The sequence below is a fragment of the Meleagris gallopavo genome, chromosome 16 (assembly GCF_905368555.1).
Source record: "Meleagris gallopavo chromosome 16, MGAL_WU_HG_1.1, whole genome shotgun sequence".
NCBI lineage: Eukaryota > Metazoa > Chordata > Aves > Galliformes > Phasianidae > Meleagris > Meleagris gallopavo.
In genome coordinates, this window is record NC_139419.1 from 11856512 (window position 1) to 11871689 (window position 15178).

At 37.2% G+C, this 15178-nt stretch overlaps 1 protein-coding gene across 4 annotated transcripts in view; it reads right to left on the reverse strand.

The window, feature by feature from the left end:
• Positions 1–15178, reverse strand: part of KATNIP (katanin interacting protein) — a 55404-nt gene that overhangs the window by 4865 nt on the left and 35361 nt on the right. For all 4 annotated transcript variants that reach the window (XM_031555821.2, XM_085237836.1, XM_031555822.2 and 1 more), the window contains 8 exons: positions 12873–13050; positions 10894–11059; positions 6234–6391; positions 5909–5973; positions 4744–4854; positions 3313–3452; positions 1070–1171; positions 327–484 (listed from right to left, as the gene is read on the reverse strand). In XM_031555821.2, the coding sequence (XP_031411681.2) occupies positions 327–484; positions 1070–1171; positions 3313–3452; positions 4744–4854; positions 5909–5973; positions 6234–6391; positions 10894–11059; positions 12873–13050 (1078 nt within the window). The remainder of the gene's footprint in view (positions 1–326; positions 485–1069; positions 1172–3312; positions 3453–4743; positions 4855–5908; positions 5974–6233; positions 6392–10893; positions 11060–12872; positions 13051–15178) is intronic.

The following is a 15178-nucleotide window of genomic DNA, read 5'->3' on the forward strand; positions in this document are numbered from 1 at the left end:
GTTTTCCCCCTCCCCCATGTAATCCCATTGCAGTTCATCGATTCTTCTCTAAGGAAAACTGTCTTTCCTCTGCGTTTATTATTGCAGACTGACAAGAAAATACATTAAAATGTGAATCAATAATCCTAAAAGTGTTAAAAAGTAGTTAGAAATGAAACTAGTAATTTTGTCCCAGCATTTAAAAAGCTACTGGTTATTTACCATTAAGTGAGACTGAGTATGCTTTAGAGGGGAATTCTTCATAGCAACACACACATTCCTGACATCAGTCACATGATAACATTTTCCCAAAACAAAACACTTTTAGTCAAGATCTACTCACATACCTAATTACAGTTCTCTGCTGATGGCAAATCTTCTCATCATCCGTAAAGAGAATGGTATGATAGGGAATTACTGGATCACAGGTGGGTAGGATGCCTGAAACTACATGGTTCACCATATCCAGAATCCCATTGTACACAAGCAAGTCATCCACCAGAAGCTAGAGATAATAAAGAAACTTAATAATTAAAAAAATCTAGGAATCAGGTGCTGCTTTCAACAGTCCTTTCAATCAATTAACCAGAAATCACTTTGGACCAATTGTTCCACAACTCCAGTCCTCAGTTTAGCTTTTGTCCCTAAACCTTCAGTCTCTCTCCTCCCATTTTGTCTTCTCACTGATGTTGCTAAAGAAGTTTTCAAGTAGGTAATTAAAAATTTATTTCATGCTTTATGTAATTACCCTTCTATCAACTGGAGTAAATCACTCTTAGATTTAGGAATTAGGTAATCTCATCCCACTTCAGCAGTCTAAAACTTGGGTTTTAGTTTGAACTGGTGTTACAAACCTGCTCCATAGCTAGTGGAGAAATGAAAGCATTATTCTGTTAAGGCTATTATCTGAAAAACTGTTCTTTTCTTGGACAAGAAACAAAGGACTATGACTAGCACAGGTTAAGCATTTGAATATTAAATGCAGGGTTAATGAGATGAATACTATCCAATCAGATCATATAAAATCACACTTCGGTAAACTGTGAAGAAGTACAGCAAAAGATACAAAATGCACACAAAAATTACTTACACCAAATTCCTTCACACCTCTCTGGGGTGTTTTGGCATAATTCCACAACTTGATCATTGACACAGTGGTAGGTGCATCAAAAATAACATATACTCTATTCACCTGTAAAAGAGAATTCACTTATATTTTAGAGGATAAATCCCCCAAAGAGAAAAAGAATCTCATACGCATTTCACCAATTTGGTCTGTGTTTGAAGAGATATAGCTATAGGGCAGATAACTGATGGGAAGCATTTCAATTCAGCTATCATTTCTGCTGATAATTCACAGTTGTTACTCTTCTCCACAGTTGCCCTATCAAATGTACATACAAGTCATCAGAAGAGGATATTTGCATCTGTTAGGGGAGGAGCAGAGCAATACTCTTAATGAGTATTACATCAACAAAATACAGATGTGCTTCAGCATGAGACAAGCTGGCACATGAATGGAAAACACCTTATTTGCAACGCTAACATTCCTCCCGTATCCCCTAACAAAGCTCTACCACAAAACCTGCAGCTTCTGTGAGCTACACAAACAGGCACACAGACAACTCTCCTGATGCTTGCCAAACAACTACTGCTTGAGATATTGCTCATTTTACTTTTTGCACTGAAGAAAGAGAGGCAGATGTGATCAATGGAACTGTTTGCATCTCTCTTCTTTCCCAGAAGAAAATCTGGACTATGATGTCTCGTGACAATTGTGTCATAAATAATGAAGAATTTGATGGAAAATCCATTCAAGCAAATAAACAAAGTGACAATCAGTGACAGAGTGGCAAAGAATTCTAACCACGCTTACATTAGTAATAAATCTGCAAAAGACAAAAATACTTCAATATTAGAAAGGAAAAGAAAGTCCATTATAAACAACTTTCTTAAAGCACTCAAATTTTCCAATGTAGCAGAGTTTACACAGCTTTCTAAGCAACTGGAACATCTTTAAGCAGCCTGGCTTTGCAACAAAAGCATGGGAGATGGCAGAATTATATGGTTTTTGAAAAGGTATCATTTCTGAAAAGCTATCAATGGACAGAAGGGTCCATTGCTTATTCATCCCTCCTGCATGTCACATACTATCCACTTACCCTTTTAATACCAATATCTTACCTACAGTTTGGTGTCAGATTTGACACAAAACAATGCATAGAACTGTGCTTAAATCAGGCATTATTTTTCTTTTATCAGAACGAAGTAAGCTCTCTGACAGTGTTTCCATAAAGACATTAGCATATGCCAAACACAAATTCAGCTGTCAGATCACCTATTCCCAATGTTTCAATGGATATCTTCACATCCATTCAACATGTAGGATTCAAGATGTTGAATGTAGGCTGTAGGAATCTTAAGCATTACGCAGACCTTCCATTTTCTTACAAAATGCAAAGGGTCAGTACTCCCAAGTATAATTAACATTTTAATCTTAACTATACCCAATGAATTACAACATGAATTATTTTCAAAACTGACTTCCTCGTTTTTAATAGTCTAATTAATAACTGTAACATATGCAGTAAGGGTTTTTCCAACAGTAAGCTGTAGAATATCACACCTCAGCTTTACATTTTGTCACTTTCACAATCCATCTTCTAGGAAATGAACGCATTTTAATGATACCCAAAACAAGTCCACGAAAAAAGTCCTCCCAGAAATGAAGTCAAAACTCATCTAAGCTTATCTATTTTTCCGTATATTTCCTATATCTATATAATATCTATATTTACGTATATTTGGTCCCCATTATTTTAAAAACATACCACTTCTAGAAGGGCTCAATCACTTGTAGCCCTAGCTTACAAAACACAAAGCAGTCTCATCAATTTATGAATTTAAATTCAAGATAGGTTAAAAAACTCTACTGTAAAAAAAAAAAACCTCTAAAAAAACATACTGGCTTTTGTAAGAATTAATTCAAGATCTCAGTTCTTTCCCACTTGATAGGTCTTTATTGCACAACACACAGATTAAACTCCTTTGTCAGTAGTTTTTTCATTGTAACTGAACACACACTAGAAATCCTCCAGTTGCACCATGGAGATACAAGGAGGTTACAAAGCTGGGAAACCTACATCTATACTGCTGTGATCTGTGCAGTGCAGTAAAGAGAAAGCAGAATAAAGAGAACTCCTGACAAGCAGTTGTTTAGCATAGCTTACTAATGTCAAATTGACCTCAAAGTTATATATTCTTTCCCTTTCCATTACACTTCTAGCCATATCTGTGCACATCAGTAGAATGAGATGATAAAGGAAAAAGTACCAAACCAGGAAGAAGTGGTGCAAGCCACATATGTCTGCCATCAGTTGTGTTATTTACGCTGTCAATGAGTTTGTCTGGAGTTCGGATATCTCCAGATACATCTTCTAAAACGTTGACACTATCTGGAAAAGCAGCAATATCTGAAAAAATAATTTCAGCTTAAATAACCGAAAAGGACATTTCCAAAATACCATATGTAAGAGTTTGTGCCTCTCCTTTCAGATTCCGTGAGCAAGTATTCTCCAGTACAGCAGTAAAAGTTACAGAACACTCCAAGTACTTTATTTAAGATAGCTGAAGAGCTTGAGAGCACATTTTTAAAAGCAGGAATGCCCTTAGAGATTCTAGCACACAAGATTATTTTTAAAATAGGAAGAAATTAACTAGCAGCATTTCACTTATTTTAAAGCCCACTTTTATGACTTCATCAATAAAGTTTCCTTATCAGAAAAAGAAGCACTGCCTAGGGAATTTTTTGTGCAGTTGTAGGAACTCATATGAAACATATCTTAAGAAAAGCATCCCTGTAGACAACAGTCACCTTTCTGACCAGTTTTGTTTTGTTTTGTTTTTTTCCCTTAAGTTCCTTAACGCTTGTGATAAAAATTAACTGTCTAATAAGGCCTTCTTTCATTTCTTCAAGCAGGAAAATTAAGCCTTCTATTGAAAAGGTTTTCTAGGTAAGATTTTTTTCCATAAGGAAATGCTTATGTTTAAAAATATATGTATGTTAAAGGCACATATAGAAATAGGGATGAATTGCATTGTCTTCAGAATTTTAAGGCCCCAGCAATCCAGTTTGAGGGACAATAATTCTCCCTTGTTTTGCCTTCTTAGAGGCTAAAGTCTGTATGTACTTACAAAGAATTTAAGGAATGACAGAGATGATTCAGCAGCTTAGGAAAAGCTTGCTTCAGACTTGGTAGCTGAATTAGCACATTTAGTACAGCACTTGGACAAATGTGCTTTCTGGGATCCTGATATATCTAGGAGACACCGCTGTACAAGCAGATACAGATGTCTATTCCAAACTTACTGAATTATCTTTACCTGGCATTGTATTGTACTGTAAAGACATGAAGAATAATATAAGTTAACGATCCCCTCCTTTTAAAAATTATCTCTTTACACTTATCAATTTCCAAATGTTTCTTCTCCATCATGTTTTCATCATGCACCATACAAAATATGAATAAAAATGCCACTCAGAAAAGAGCTGCTTTTTTCATTGAAATCTCTATTAATTAAACAATGAGGATCCCTTTAGATATACAATTCACACAGCATCCATGTTTTTTACACTTAGTTTAGCTGATACAGAAGACTGAAGTGCAACTCTTCAATACCTCTGATTACTATGAATCTTGCAAGTGTGTCCTGCATTCCCTCTACTGGTTACCCACGAACACTGAATCAAATTCAAAAGGATACTGTTTTCAGTTAGTAGGATTTGGTCTCCATGTTCATCAAAAAACTCCAGACCAGTCAAACCAATGTAGTACGGATCACCCCAACTTGTCAGAAGCTGAAACTGGAAAACAACTAAAAAGGAAGGAGCTATTAAGGAAAATTTGATACTGATATTCTCTGAATAAGCAAGATTAGACAAGAAGTTTGTCATTTCTGTTACTGATGGTACACACACAAAAACTGAAGCCCTACAGTTGAAACAACTAGGCAAAAGTCCCTACATGTTGTTCATGTGTACGTATGCTCCTATAACATCTTCAGCTGCCAGAAGAACATATAATTTTTTATTTATTTATAGTGCACATCCTACCTCCCTATTCTGCTACCTATTAATACCACAGCTCCTATCCAGAACCTTTATTACCTTCCTACATCTTCTGATTATGCCTTTGCTCAGTGTTGAATTACATGAATGACAATTGGCCAGAAAATATTTCCCTTAACTGAATGGCAGAGAATATAATAAGAGCGTGTGCTGTTTGTTTTTCTAGTAGAGCACCTATTTTTATCTCTGAAAAGACACTGATTTTCATGAAACTGTCAGGAACTTAGTAATGCTGAGATCTCATTGACTCCAAACATGGTTAGGACAGCCTAATGGATTTAAGAGGGCTGTCAGGTAGATGGATGGCACAACAGTAAGCATTACTGCAGAAGTCTGTGCTTATTTAGGAAAACATAAGATTAAAGAGCCAGAAACATTAAGAAAAACAACAAAATATTACACAGTTCTGGTCAACACAGCCTTAATAAAGATGTAAAATGAGACAAATTTCAAAGAACAGCACCGAGAACATTCAAAGATATGCAAAAATGCAGATCATTACTAGCTTTGATAGGCTGGCAGGATGCTGTGCTAATGGGCTTCTAGCTCCAGTTTTCACGGATTCTAAAAGGTGGGAAGTGCTACCAGAGCATCTGACTACAGGTCACACCTTCATATATTTTGTTTCATTTATTTATTCTCAAATCATATTTAACAAATGCCTTTCTCATCATATTCTTTACATCTCATTCATTTTTTTTACAGCATTGGAAGTTGTACTTAGAACTACTGGAATTCATGACTACGATATACAGAATACCTCAGTTATGTACTAAGCAAGAAAATGACAGAGGAGGATACAACCACATGGCATGAGTGGTGCTTCATAGTCCATACTAGCTTGTTCCATTCTCTTTGAACCAGTCCTGCCAAAATAACCAAGACAAAATAGTTTACTTATGTACTTTTGGCTCATCGAGGAAAGAACAAAACAAACTAAAAACAAAACACAAAAAACAACTAAGCCACCACACACACCTTTCCCCTCCAGATTACGTAGCAGATTGTCTGATCTCAATAAAACATTCCATTTCATCCATGTGTCTCATACAGATTTGGTTCAAAAAGAGAATACAAACACTGAACAAATAAGAGTGGTTCAGATTGTAAAAATATGATACTTTACCTCCTTTGTACCCTGTTCATCAGCTGGGGCTGCAGATAGTCAAGGAAGAGAATTTCTTGGGCAAAGTCAAAGTGGCAGTTGCCCGGTCCCTTGCGGATCAGAAAGCCCTCCGGTGGGGAGATGTTGTGACCGTCCAGCATTACGTGGACTACCTTAGCCTTGTTTAAAAAAGAAAAATTATAACATAAATCCAACGCAACTGCATTCACTTCAGAGACTGAAATAATTGTTCCCGTAATTTTGCGGTATTTATTCCATTCTTCTATAGTGTAACATCCCTCGGCAAAAGGAAGCCTAGACCAGCAGAACCCAGTCTGCAACTCAGTGCAGTTCAATACATCACAGCTGACACTACCTATCGAGACTGATGCAAGTGCCAGAGCTTAGGATTTTGGAGGAAAAAAAAAAGATAAAAAATAAAATACAAATGATTGGAAGAGCTCCTTCAATTACTGCACCCCCAGAGACCTCAGTAAACTGAGAATCTGTGGGCTGCAGGAGAACACGTATCAAGAGACTATAAACTCAGCTTTTAAGTCAGCATATGCTGCAAAGGTGATTTGAAGAGATGGTTAGTCACTCATCACCCACCTGAATGCAATGGTAGATCAGTCGTGACTGCTCAACCCTGGCTGAAGAGATCACATAACCTAGTGATCTCTCACGAGCAAGCCCTATTCTATCTCTACCATGTTTATATAAAACCTCTGTTCCACCATTCTACTCATCTGTGTGGCAAGCAGCATTTGGACTTTTCCAGGATCATGCCCACTCATCTACCAAGCAGTGCTGTATATAACCTAAGGGCATATGAATAAAGAAAAGGTACTTCTACCAGGCAAAAAAGGATCAAGCCACAACTGTGTCACAGATGCATGCACATCTGATATAAACTCTGAAGATTAAACCAAATAATTCAGCCAAAAGATCAGAAGATGAAGGAGTTCAGGCCCCTTCATCCTCCCCCATTAACACCATCTGGAGCTGTGTGCATGATCACAGTCACATAGCAATTCCATCATGCAGCAACAATTATCACTGCATTTTGCCCTAAGGTATGTTAAATACAGTCTCATGTTAATCACAAGTATTGCACTGAGTATGTCACTAATTACTGCTTAAGGAAGGAATAATACCTGGAAAATAGAACAGGATAGCCTTATAACTGGCCCTATGATTGCAGCCTGCTGATTAATGGGCTGAATGAGAATAGGTTCATTTAGCTAGCAAAAGACTTAATTTAGTCTAAAGGTAATGTGAGTCAGTTCTGTCATCTTTAGATTTTATACTTACTGACGAATATATGACTATTTGAGAATAGTTTTGTATGGAAATATGTAGTTCTCATGATCTGTTATCAGTATTTTTATTAAAACAGAAGCAATATTTACTTTGAGATGTCAATCTGAGAACAACTCAACACTTCAGGTTTCCTATAAAGCCTGATATTCACAACAGCTTTCATATTTTTGCAATTTGCCATTAATTTTTTAGTCAATCACCATTTCAGTGAGTTGCTAGTGCAATAAACCAGAAGTAAATCTTTTTCAGAAAGTTTTGGTTTGTTTGGAGGTTATTTTCTTGGTATTTTTTTGTTTGTTTGTTTACAAAAGCATTTCTCAATTTGAAAACTTGAGGTACTGGATTGTGCAAGGTGCTTGCTTCAATTCCAAAGAGCATGAAGATAAATTAGGAGTGAAAGCAACAAGCAGAGAGAAATAACTATTGCTGGTTTCATCCTTAATAAGCTTGGGAGAAAACAAAGGAAATACACTGCGTGTGTAAGAAATTCTTCTGCATGGTATTTTCCAGCTGAATCAAGCTGCCAGACTAGGAAGAGGAAATGAAAAATCCACTGAAATATACTTTAGTTTAGAGAACATGTATTGAATGGGAAGTCTGGAGACTTAGAGATGAAATCTTACCTATTACACCACAGCTGCTTATATTTATGTGCCCTTTACAGCCCTCATTTCTAAGTAATTTTCATCATCTGAGGAGGCACTCAACCATCACACATAGCATTTTACAAATCACATAACAAAGCTTTCATAAGGTAATTTTTCATAGAGCTGGAAATAGCATACAAGCCTTCATTTTGACAGTTTACTGCCATTACCCTTTCATTCTAAAGCTGTGAATAGAATCCACCAGTCTACAGCTGCCTAGCAAATCATTATATCTCATGTCTTAGAAGAACAGCAATACTTTGAAAAACAGATGCCACGATACCCCAGGTCTATGGTCTAAAGCCTCTTAATTGTGACCCAGCAGATATCCTGGATCCTCAGTTTTTCAAGTACGTTATTTTATTCATTCTTTTACAGCATTTTAATTGCACCCAACTGGGGGCTTAGAGGTGAGCTGCCTGCATACATACTTTGTCAGACTCACCTCCTTTGCTACCCTGCAAAATAAACTGTAAAAATACACCTTTCTCCTAGTCTTGGTTTGTCTCCAAAGACCAAATTGCATGTTAAATAGCCAAATCTTTGAAATCTTTTAGTCCCTTTAATAGCTCAGATGCAAACACACTCAGAAACTTGATTTAGCTTGAAAATTCATGTACAAACATTTCTGCCCCCTGTTCTGCCTTGAGAAGACCTGCTCTTATAATGGGAAAGCAAAATATTCCCCATCACTGCATAGGCTGTTCTTTATATTGCATTGTGCACACAGAATCACAGTAAGATTTAAATCAGAAGGGACTTCTGCGTGTCTCCAGTCACAACTCAGACAAGCCTGCAAAGTTAAATCAGTTTGTTCTCTCACACTGACTCATCCTATCACTGCATGCTGCCCCAGTGCCATATCACTCCCAAGGGGATAAAGGGGAAAAAGCCCTTTAAGACCAATCACATAAATTAATTAAGCGATATCTCTAAAAAAACAAGACATGGTTACCCATGGATACGTTTATATGATAAGCTCATGGGAAGGTTCAGGTGCACAGTAAGTCAAACACGTTGGGTTACTGCACTGTATTACAAAAATTAGATGTCAAATGTTAAAGCTTCTAGAGGAGCTGTGGCTAAAATGAAAGAACTCACACTCTGAACCTCTGTGAGTCTTTGTCCAAGTCTTCAGCATTCTGCAACACCCCGTGCTTAAACTAAGAGGCCAAGGCTAAACTTCAGAGAGGGAACATTCATTTGTGAAAGGTAAATTTACACAGAAAAGTAGTTCGCCAATATTTATTACTATCTAAAATCATAGAATCCTCAGAGTTGGAAGGGATCTCTGAAGGCAATCTAGTTCAACTCCCCTGCAGTGAACAGGGACAGCACAGCTAGATCAGGTTGTCCAGGGTCTGATCCAGCCTCACCTTGGAAGCCTCCAGGGACAGGGCATCAGTCAACATCACTGGGCAAGCTGCTACAGTGCCTCACCAACCTCACTGTAAAATATATTTCCCTTATATCCAAAATAAATCTACCCTCCTCGGGCTTGATACCACATCCCCTTGTTCTATTACCACAGAACCTGCTAAAGAGTCTGTCCTCTTCTTTCTTGCAGCTCCCCTCTAGATGCTGAAAGGCTGCTATCGGGTCCCCTCACAGACTTCTCCAGGCTGAAAAACCCCTTGCAAAGTCTTATGAATGATCAAGGCCTCCAACTTCAATTCTAGAAACTTCCCAGAATTTTTTGTATTGTCTCTCTCTAGTTTCACACATAGGAACAATTTTCTCATCTATTAACAAAATTTAAAAAAACCATATTGGAAAATAAGTGAGGAAGTACACTATGCAATTTTAGCTAACCTACATCAGCCAAACTATTTGAAGGTATCAACTTTCCAAAACAAATGTTGAGTCCCAGAGACTCTTGCTTCTTGATAACTGATTAATGTGCCTAACTAAATTCATCCATGTCAGCCAAGTATAATGCTGCCATCACCTACTGCTTTCCGTTGAATTGCCTAGGAAGTACACAGATTTCAGGTACCATGAACTCTATCATAGCACATAATTGAAAACTGAAAGCAAATTTGAAAATTGCACTGCATGCCCACAGAGATAGAGCGTGGGGGTTTCATCATGCACGTTTAAAGACTTTTTATTACATTCCTAATTTTATAAAGATCTACCAAATCTCTATTTATCATGTTACCAAATGTTACTAGTTAAGCAAATCGTTCAATAGCATTTACGGTCAATTTACTAAATATCAACTTTATTTTAAGTGGCCGACTTCAGAAAAGCAAGATGCTCAAAAACAAAAGGATCCCCACAGTCAGAGAAAACAAGTTTATACGCAGATACTGCTTTCTTCAACTTATCTACACCAGATTGCTGTTGAAGTGCCCCCTGTTCTATCATTCCTCGTGCTGCAGGAAATAAAGAATCATATGGGAGACTTAAATACTGGATAGTGAAAGGATACCACTTTGGAATCATATATCTTGAAAATAATATGTGCTACTACGTGTCTCTTAGAAAAATCATCTGTGAAGTTTTCTTTAAACTGTCTCTGGCTTTTTTTCAATATTTGCTGTTTGCAGAGACAGAAATGCATTATACCTGCCACAAAACTCAGACTCAGACAATCTAGAAAGATTTATGGTGTTCCATTAAGGCAGCTATATTCATTTATCACAGTACCAATTTTCCAATGCACTGCTGTATATTTTTGCTGGCAGTGCTCCTTTTCTTTTACTTACCCCTCTATAGGTATCCTCTGGAGATTTATTATAGTTCCAGAAACGAAGCCCTGCAATACTTTCACTTTTATCAAAATGGATTGTGAGTAGATGATTTTCTCCAAAAGAGAAAGGAATGAGCCACATATGGTCATCCTCAGCTGTAATATTAGTCCCATCTATTAACCTACAAGGAGAAAAATCCATTAGTGACAGAAAGGAAAAGCCTGCTCTTCTCATGAAAACAGGTGTTTTACTAGGTGTCAATTTTCTTCTTATATCCACTTACCAATCCCATTATTATACCTACGTGCATGCAACTAAAAAGCAGATTAAACATAAAAAGTAATGCAGAACTGTTGAATTAAAGATGGAGTGGCTGGGGGGAACAACATTTCGTTTAATTGACTCTGTTTGAAGAAAAACAGAAAAATCCTTTGGTTTTCTTCCCTGAGCAAACAAGCAGAGAAAAGCTCATTTGGTACCTCTGCACCAAAATTACTAAAGGCAAAATTCTCAGTCCCAGACATTTTATAACTTATTAATATAGACCCATGCCTAAACTGGTTTATCTGGCAGTCAGCAGCATATTACTACATTGAGCATGACTGAGATGGTATCCGAAGAGCCCAGAGATGGAGCAGAGTTTGTTCACATCCTTTATCAGCTCTCATTAGGAACAGCCCTTTTTCCCCACCACTCTACAGTATGACAATGTCTTCTCATAACAGCAGATCTCGGACTGACTAGGTAAGTTCAATTCCATTATTTCCCTATTTTGGAATCCTGACTTTTACCACAAAGTATGATATATAAAGAAGTAAGGAGAAGATGATTCAGTTGCCCTACTGTAATTACTTTTGTACACTGCCCTATGTGCATACTGTTTTAAAGTGTAGTAGAAGAACGAGTACCAGATTTGGTAGTTTCTTAAAGAAATAGATATGAATAATGAGTCTTTCACAGAGGAATTGATTAGAGAGCCTACAAGAAAGAGACAAAACTTGACTTAGTCCTGAACAGTCAATACTACACAGGACCAATTCCAAATGCTAAGTTGAAGAGCAATGAAGTGCTCAACATGCTTACAGAAACATCAAAAGCAAAAAAAAATATTAAGCCCCTTTGTCTTATGCTCAAAAAGGCTCTCAAGTAAAAAATGAAGTCTGTGGAAAAAAAAAAAAAGCAAGACAGCAACAAAATAAAATCATTACACATATCAGACAGGATATTATGGATGTTGTATTTGAAACACAGAACAAATCTATCTCTCTAAGACAGACATAAGAAAAAGCAAGGACTTAAAAAAAAAATTAAAAAAATCAAAATAGAAGCCAGCCTGGCTTAGTGGCAGGATAAAGAAAGTTATTACAAATCATCTTTCACCAAAAGTCATGATCAAACTAAATCAATATGATCATAAACTCTGGACGGCTAAATGTATATGCACATGCCAAGAAAGAATATGTAGGCTAGCAAGTAAAAGGCACCGTAAATAAAAATCCATCAAACATATCAGGAGCAAAAAGCTTGCCAGAAATTCTGCAGGATCAACAGATGACTAGGCTGTAAAAGGAGCACCAGAGAAGACACCGAAAAGTTAAATGAATTCTTTGCATCTGGGTCATCAAAGCCTCTCCAGACTGCAGCACCAGAGCCTTTTCATCATGGGAGATCTCATGGGAAGATTTCTTTGATCTTGAAGCCTACAGGAGAGATTTTCTGTACATTTCATAATCTGAGGAAGCATATTTGCCAATGCATAAGACTTCATTAAAATTATAAAAACAAAAGCTGCAGAATTTGAGAGCAGCACCTACACTTGCAATTCCCTAATACAATTCTTACTGTTTGCTAACTTGGAAGTTTTCCTTGCAATTATCCAGAAATGCTGGATTATTACTCCATATGCATAGACAGATGCTACAGAACACACACAAAAATAAACATCTGAAGAAATTACTTGTAATTCTACCTATTCTACCTCTTTCACTACTTACTTTTCTAATGTTCTAGAATCTCCTGTATACTCTGGAAGATCATTTAAGTCTTGGGGCAAAGCAGAAATCTGTTCCGTACTTATTTTTAATGCTTGGCCATTCTTTCCTATCACTTCCAGTCCAGTCAGTCCAAGGTAATGAGGATCTCCCCAAGTCATGGTAAAATTCAGTTGCAGGCCTATGTAAAAGAATATACATACAATATACATATATACACACATGCATACTAGTAGTTTTAAGTATGGGCCCAAGCCTCCAAAACAGTGATCAGAATCAACTAGAAGATACTTTCACTGGTACAAAGCAGATTAAAAAAAAAAGAAACCAAAGAGCAGAACAACAATGAACACTGCTACTTACAAATCCACATCTCAAGCACTTCAAAAGCTGCTCTTCTTGCCATGGGTTAACACAGAATACTCACAAGAACATGGATAAAAGCACAGTAAAATGCTGTAGCGTTTACCTACATTGTTGGGGGCAGAAGGCTTCTCTTGTCACTCCTAAGTGAGCCAGAAACCTAGCAATTTGCTCTGAGTGGGGTCTGTCACTGCCATTAGCAGAGCTATTGGATCTACTTACCCTCCACTCTGTGACCTTCTAATGCACTAAGTCCAGCTGCTCATACTCTGGCACAAACAGCAGCTCATAGTCTGCTCTGAATCCACTTCATTCAAGGATCAGACTCAATTAGCACTGGCCAACCACATGACCTCTCTAGCCTAAATAAAGCTAAATAGAGTGTGGTAGATAATACATGCATCACTGTTTTCTAGTGATCAAGAATATTTACATTCATGGCTGCCTACTTGCCAACAGTTTGAATTTAAGCCAAAACTCCTTCCATTCTGCACTCTGCATTATCTGATCAATTACTACTTTCTATCACACAACTTCTGTTGAGCTAAATATTTATTTTATACTCCACACATATACTATATAAGTGCAGTTCCCATTAATTAGCACCACGTGTGATTTATTTAAATAATTGTATATCCTGCATTTGGATAGTTCTGGTTTGCTTGCCTACCTCCACATAATAGTGCAGTAACTGTCGTAAATCTGCGTTAGACCTTTAGTGGGCTGCTGACATCTTGTTCACTTGTAACTATACTGCTTCCAATCAACCATGTTATCAAGTGTCTCATTACTCAGATTGCAGAGTGACAGTAATTCAATAATACATTTAAGTAGTGACATGACAGATTTTGAGATTATGCAGAAACAGAAGACCTATTAGTCTGAAGGCTATCTGTTATCTTTTGCCGTCTAGGTGACTCTATGGACTTATCTAAATTCAGTCTCTCATAAATCCCATGAGTAGATTGCTTAGAGAGCACCAATTCATAGATATACTGAAAGAAGATATGTGGTTTATTATTGCATTTAATGCACTAACTTCATGTCCAAACTGTACACGTGGAAGCATTTCAATGGCACAGCACCACTGAAAAACAGCACTGTTGATTTCCAGAAATAAGAAAGGAAATATTGCATCAACAGAAAATTATCTTCAGATCCACCTGTTTCACGCTTTCCAAAAAATATGAAGAGCATATACAGAGACGACAAGCAATATTCCAGTCTGATCAGGTTCCATAAAAATTCACCACTGTAAATTTAAAATATTTCATTTCACACATTAAATGTAGCCCAGAGAGAATCAAGTTGGACAATGTCTAATGAAGCACCGATAGTCATGATGCACTGTAAAACAAACAGCATTAGAGCTGTTAAGCCATCCAGCCCAATTACCTATAAATAGCAGTAGCAATTTGCATGAGACTAAGTACACATAAATTCACTTGGGTGTTGAGATCTCTTCATATTTGCAAGGACGCTAAGAAATAAATAGTTCTATTAACTGACAAGCTTAGAACCATGGCTACAGTGGTATTAGCTACTATTCCCAAGGCCATTTCTTATTATAGAAATATGCAACAGTTCTCAGGCAAAAATATATAGGTATATATACTTCCTTTTTTTTTTTTTTTTTTTTTTCCAGCAGACTGGGAAAAGATAGGATCAAGCATCTATCCACACAAAGTTAGCATTCACATTCTGAACAGCACATAGGCAAATTCTACATAGGCTAATGCAGAGTGGAAGGGACCTCTGGAGATCTAACTCCTGCCTATTAGATCAGGTCTCCCAGAAGCCATTCAGTGGAGGTGTGAATGCCTCCAGGCCCTCAAATCTCAAAAACTCTGTCAATCCCTGTGTCAGATTGCCCTCAGGGTAAAAGGGAAGCTTCTCTTTAACCATAGTTGGGACCTTCTCCAGCTCTTTCCCTGCAGGAACTCAAT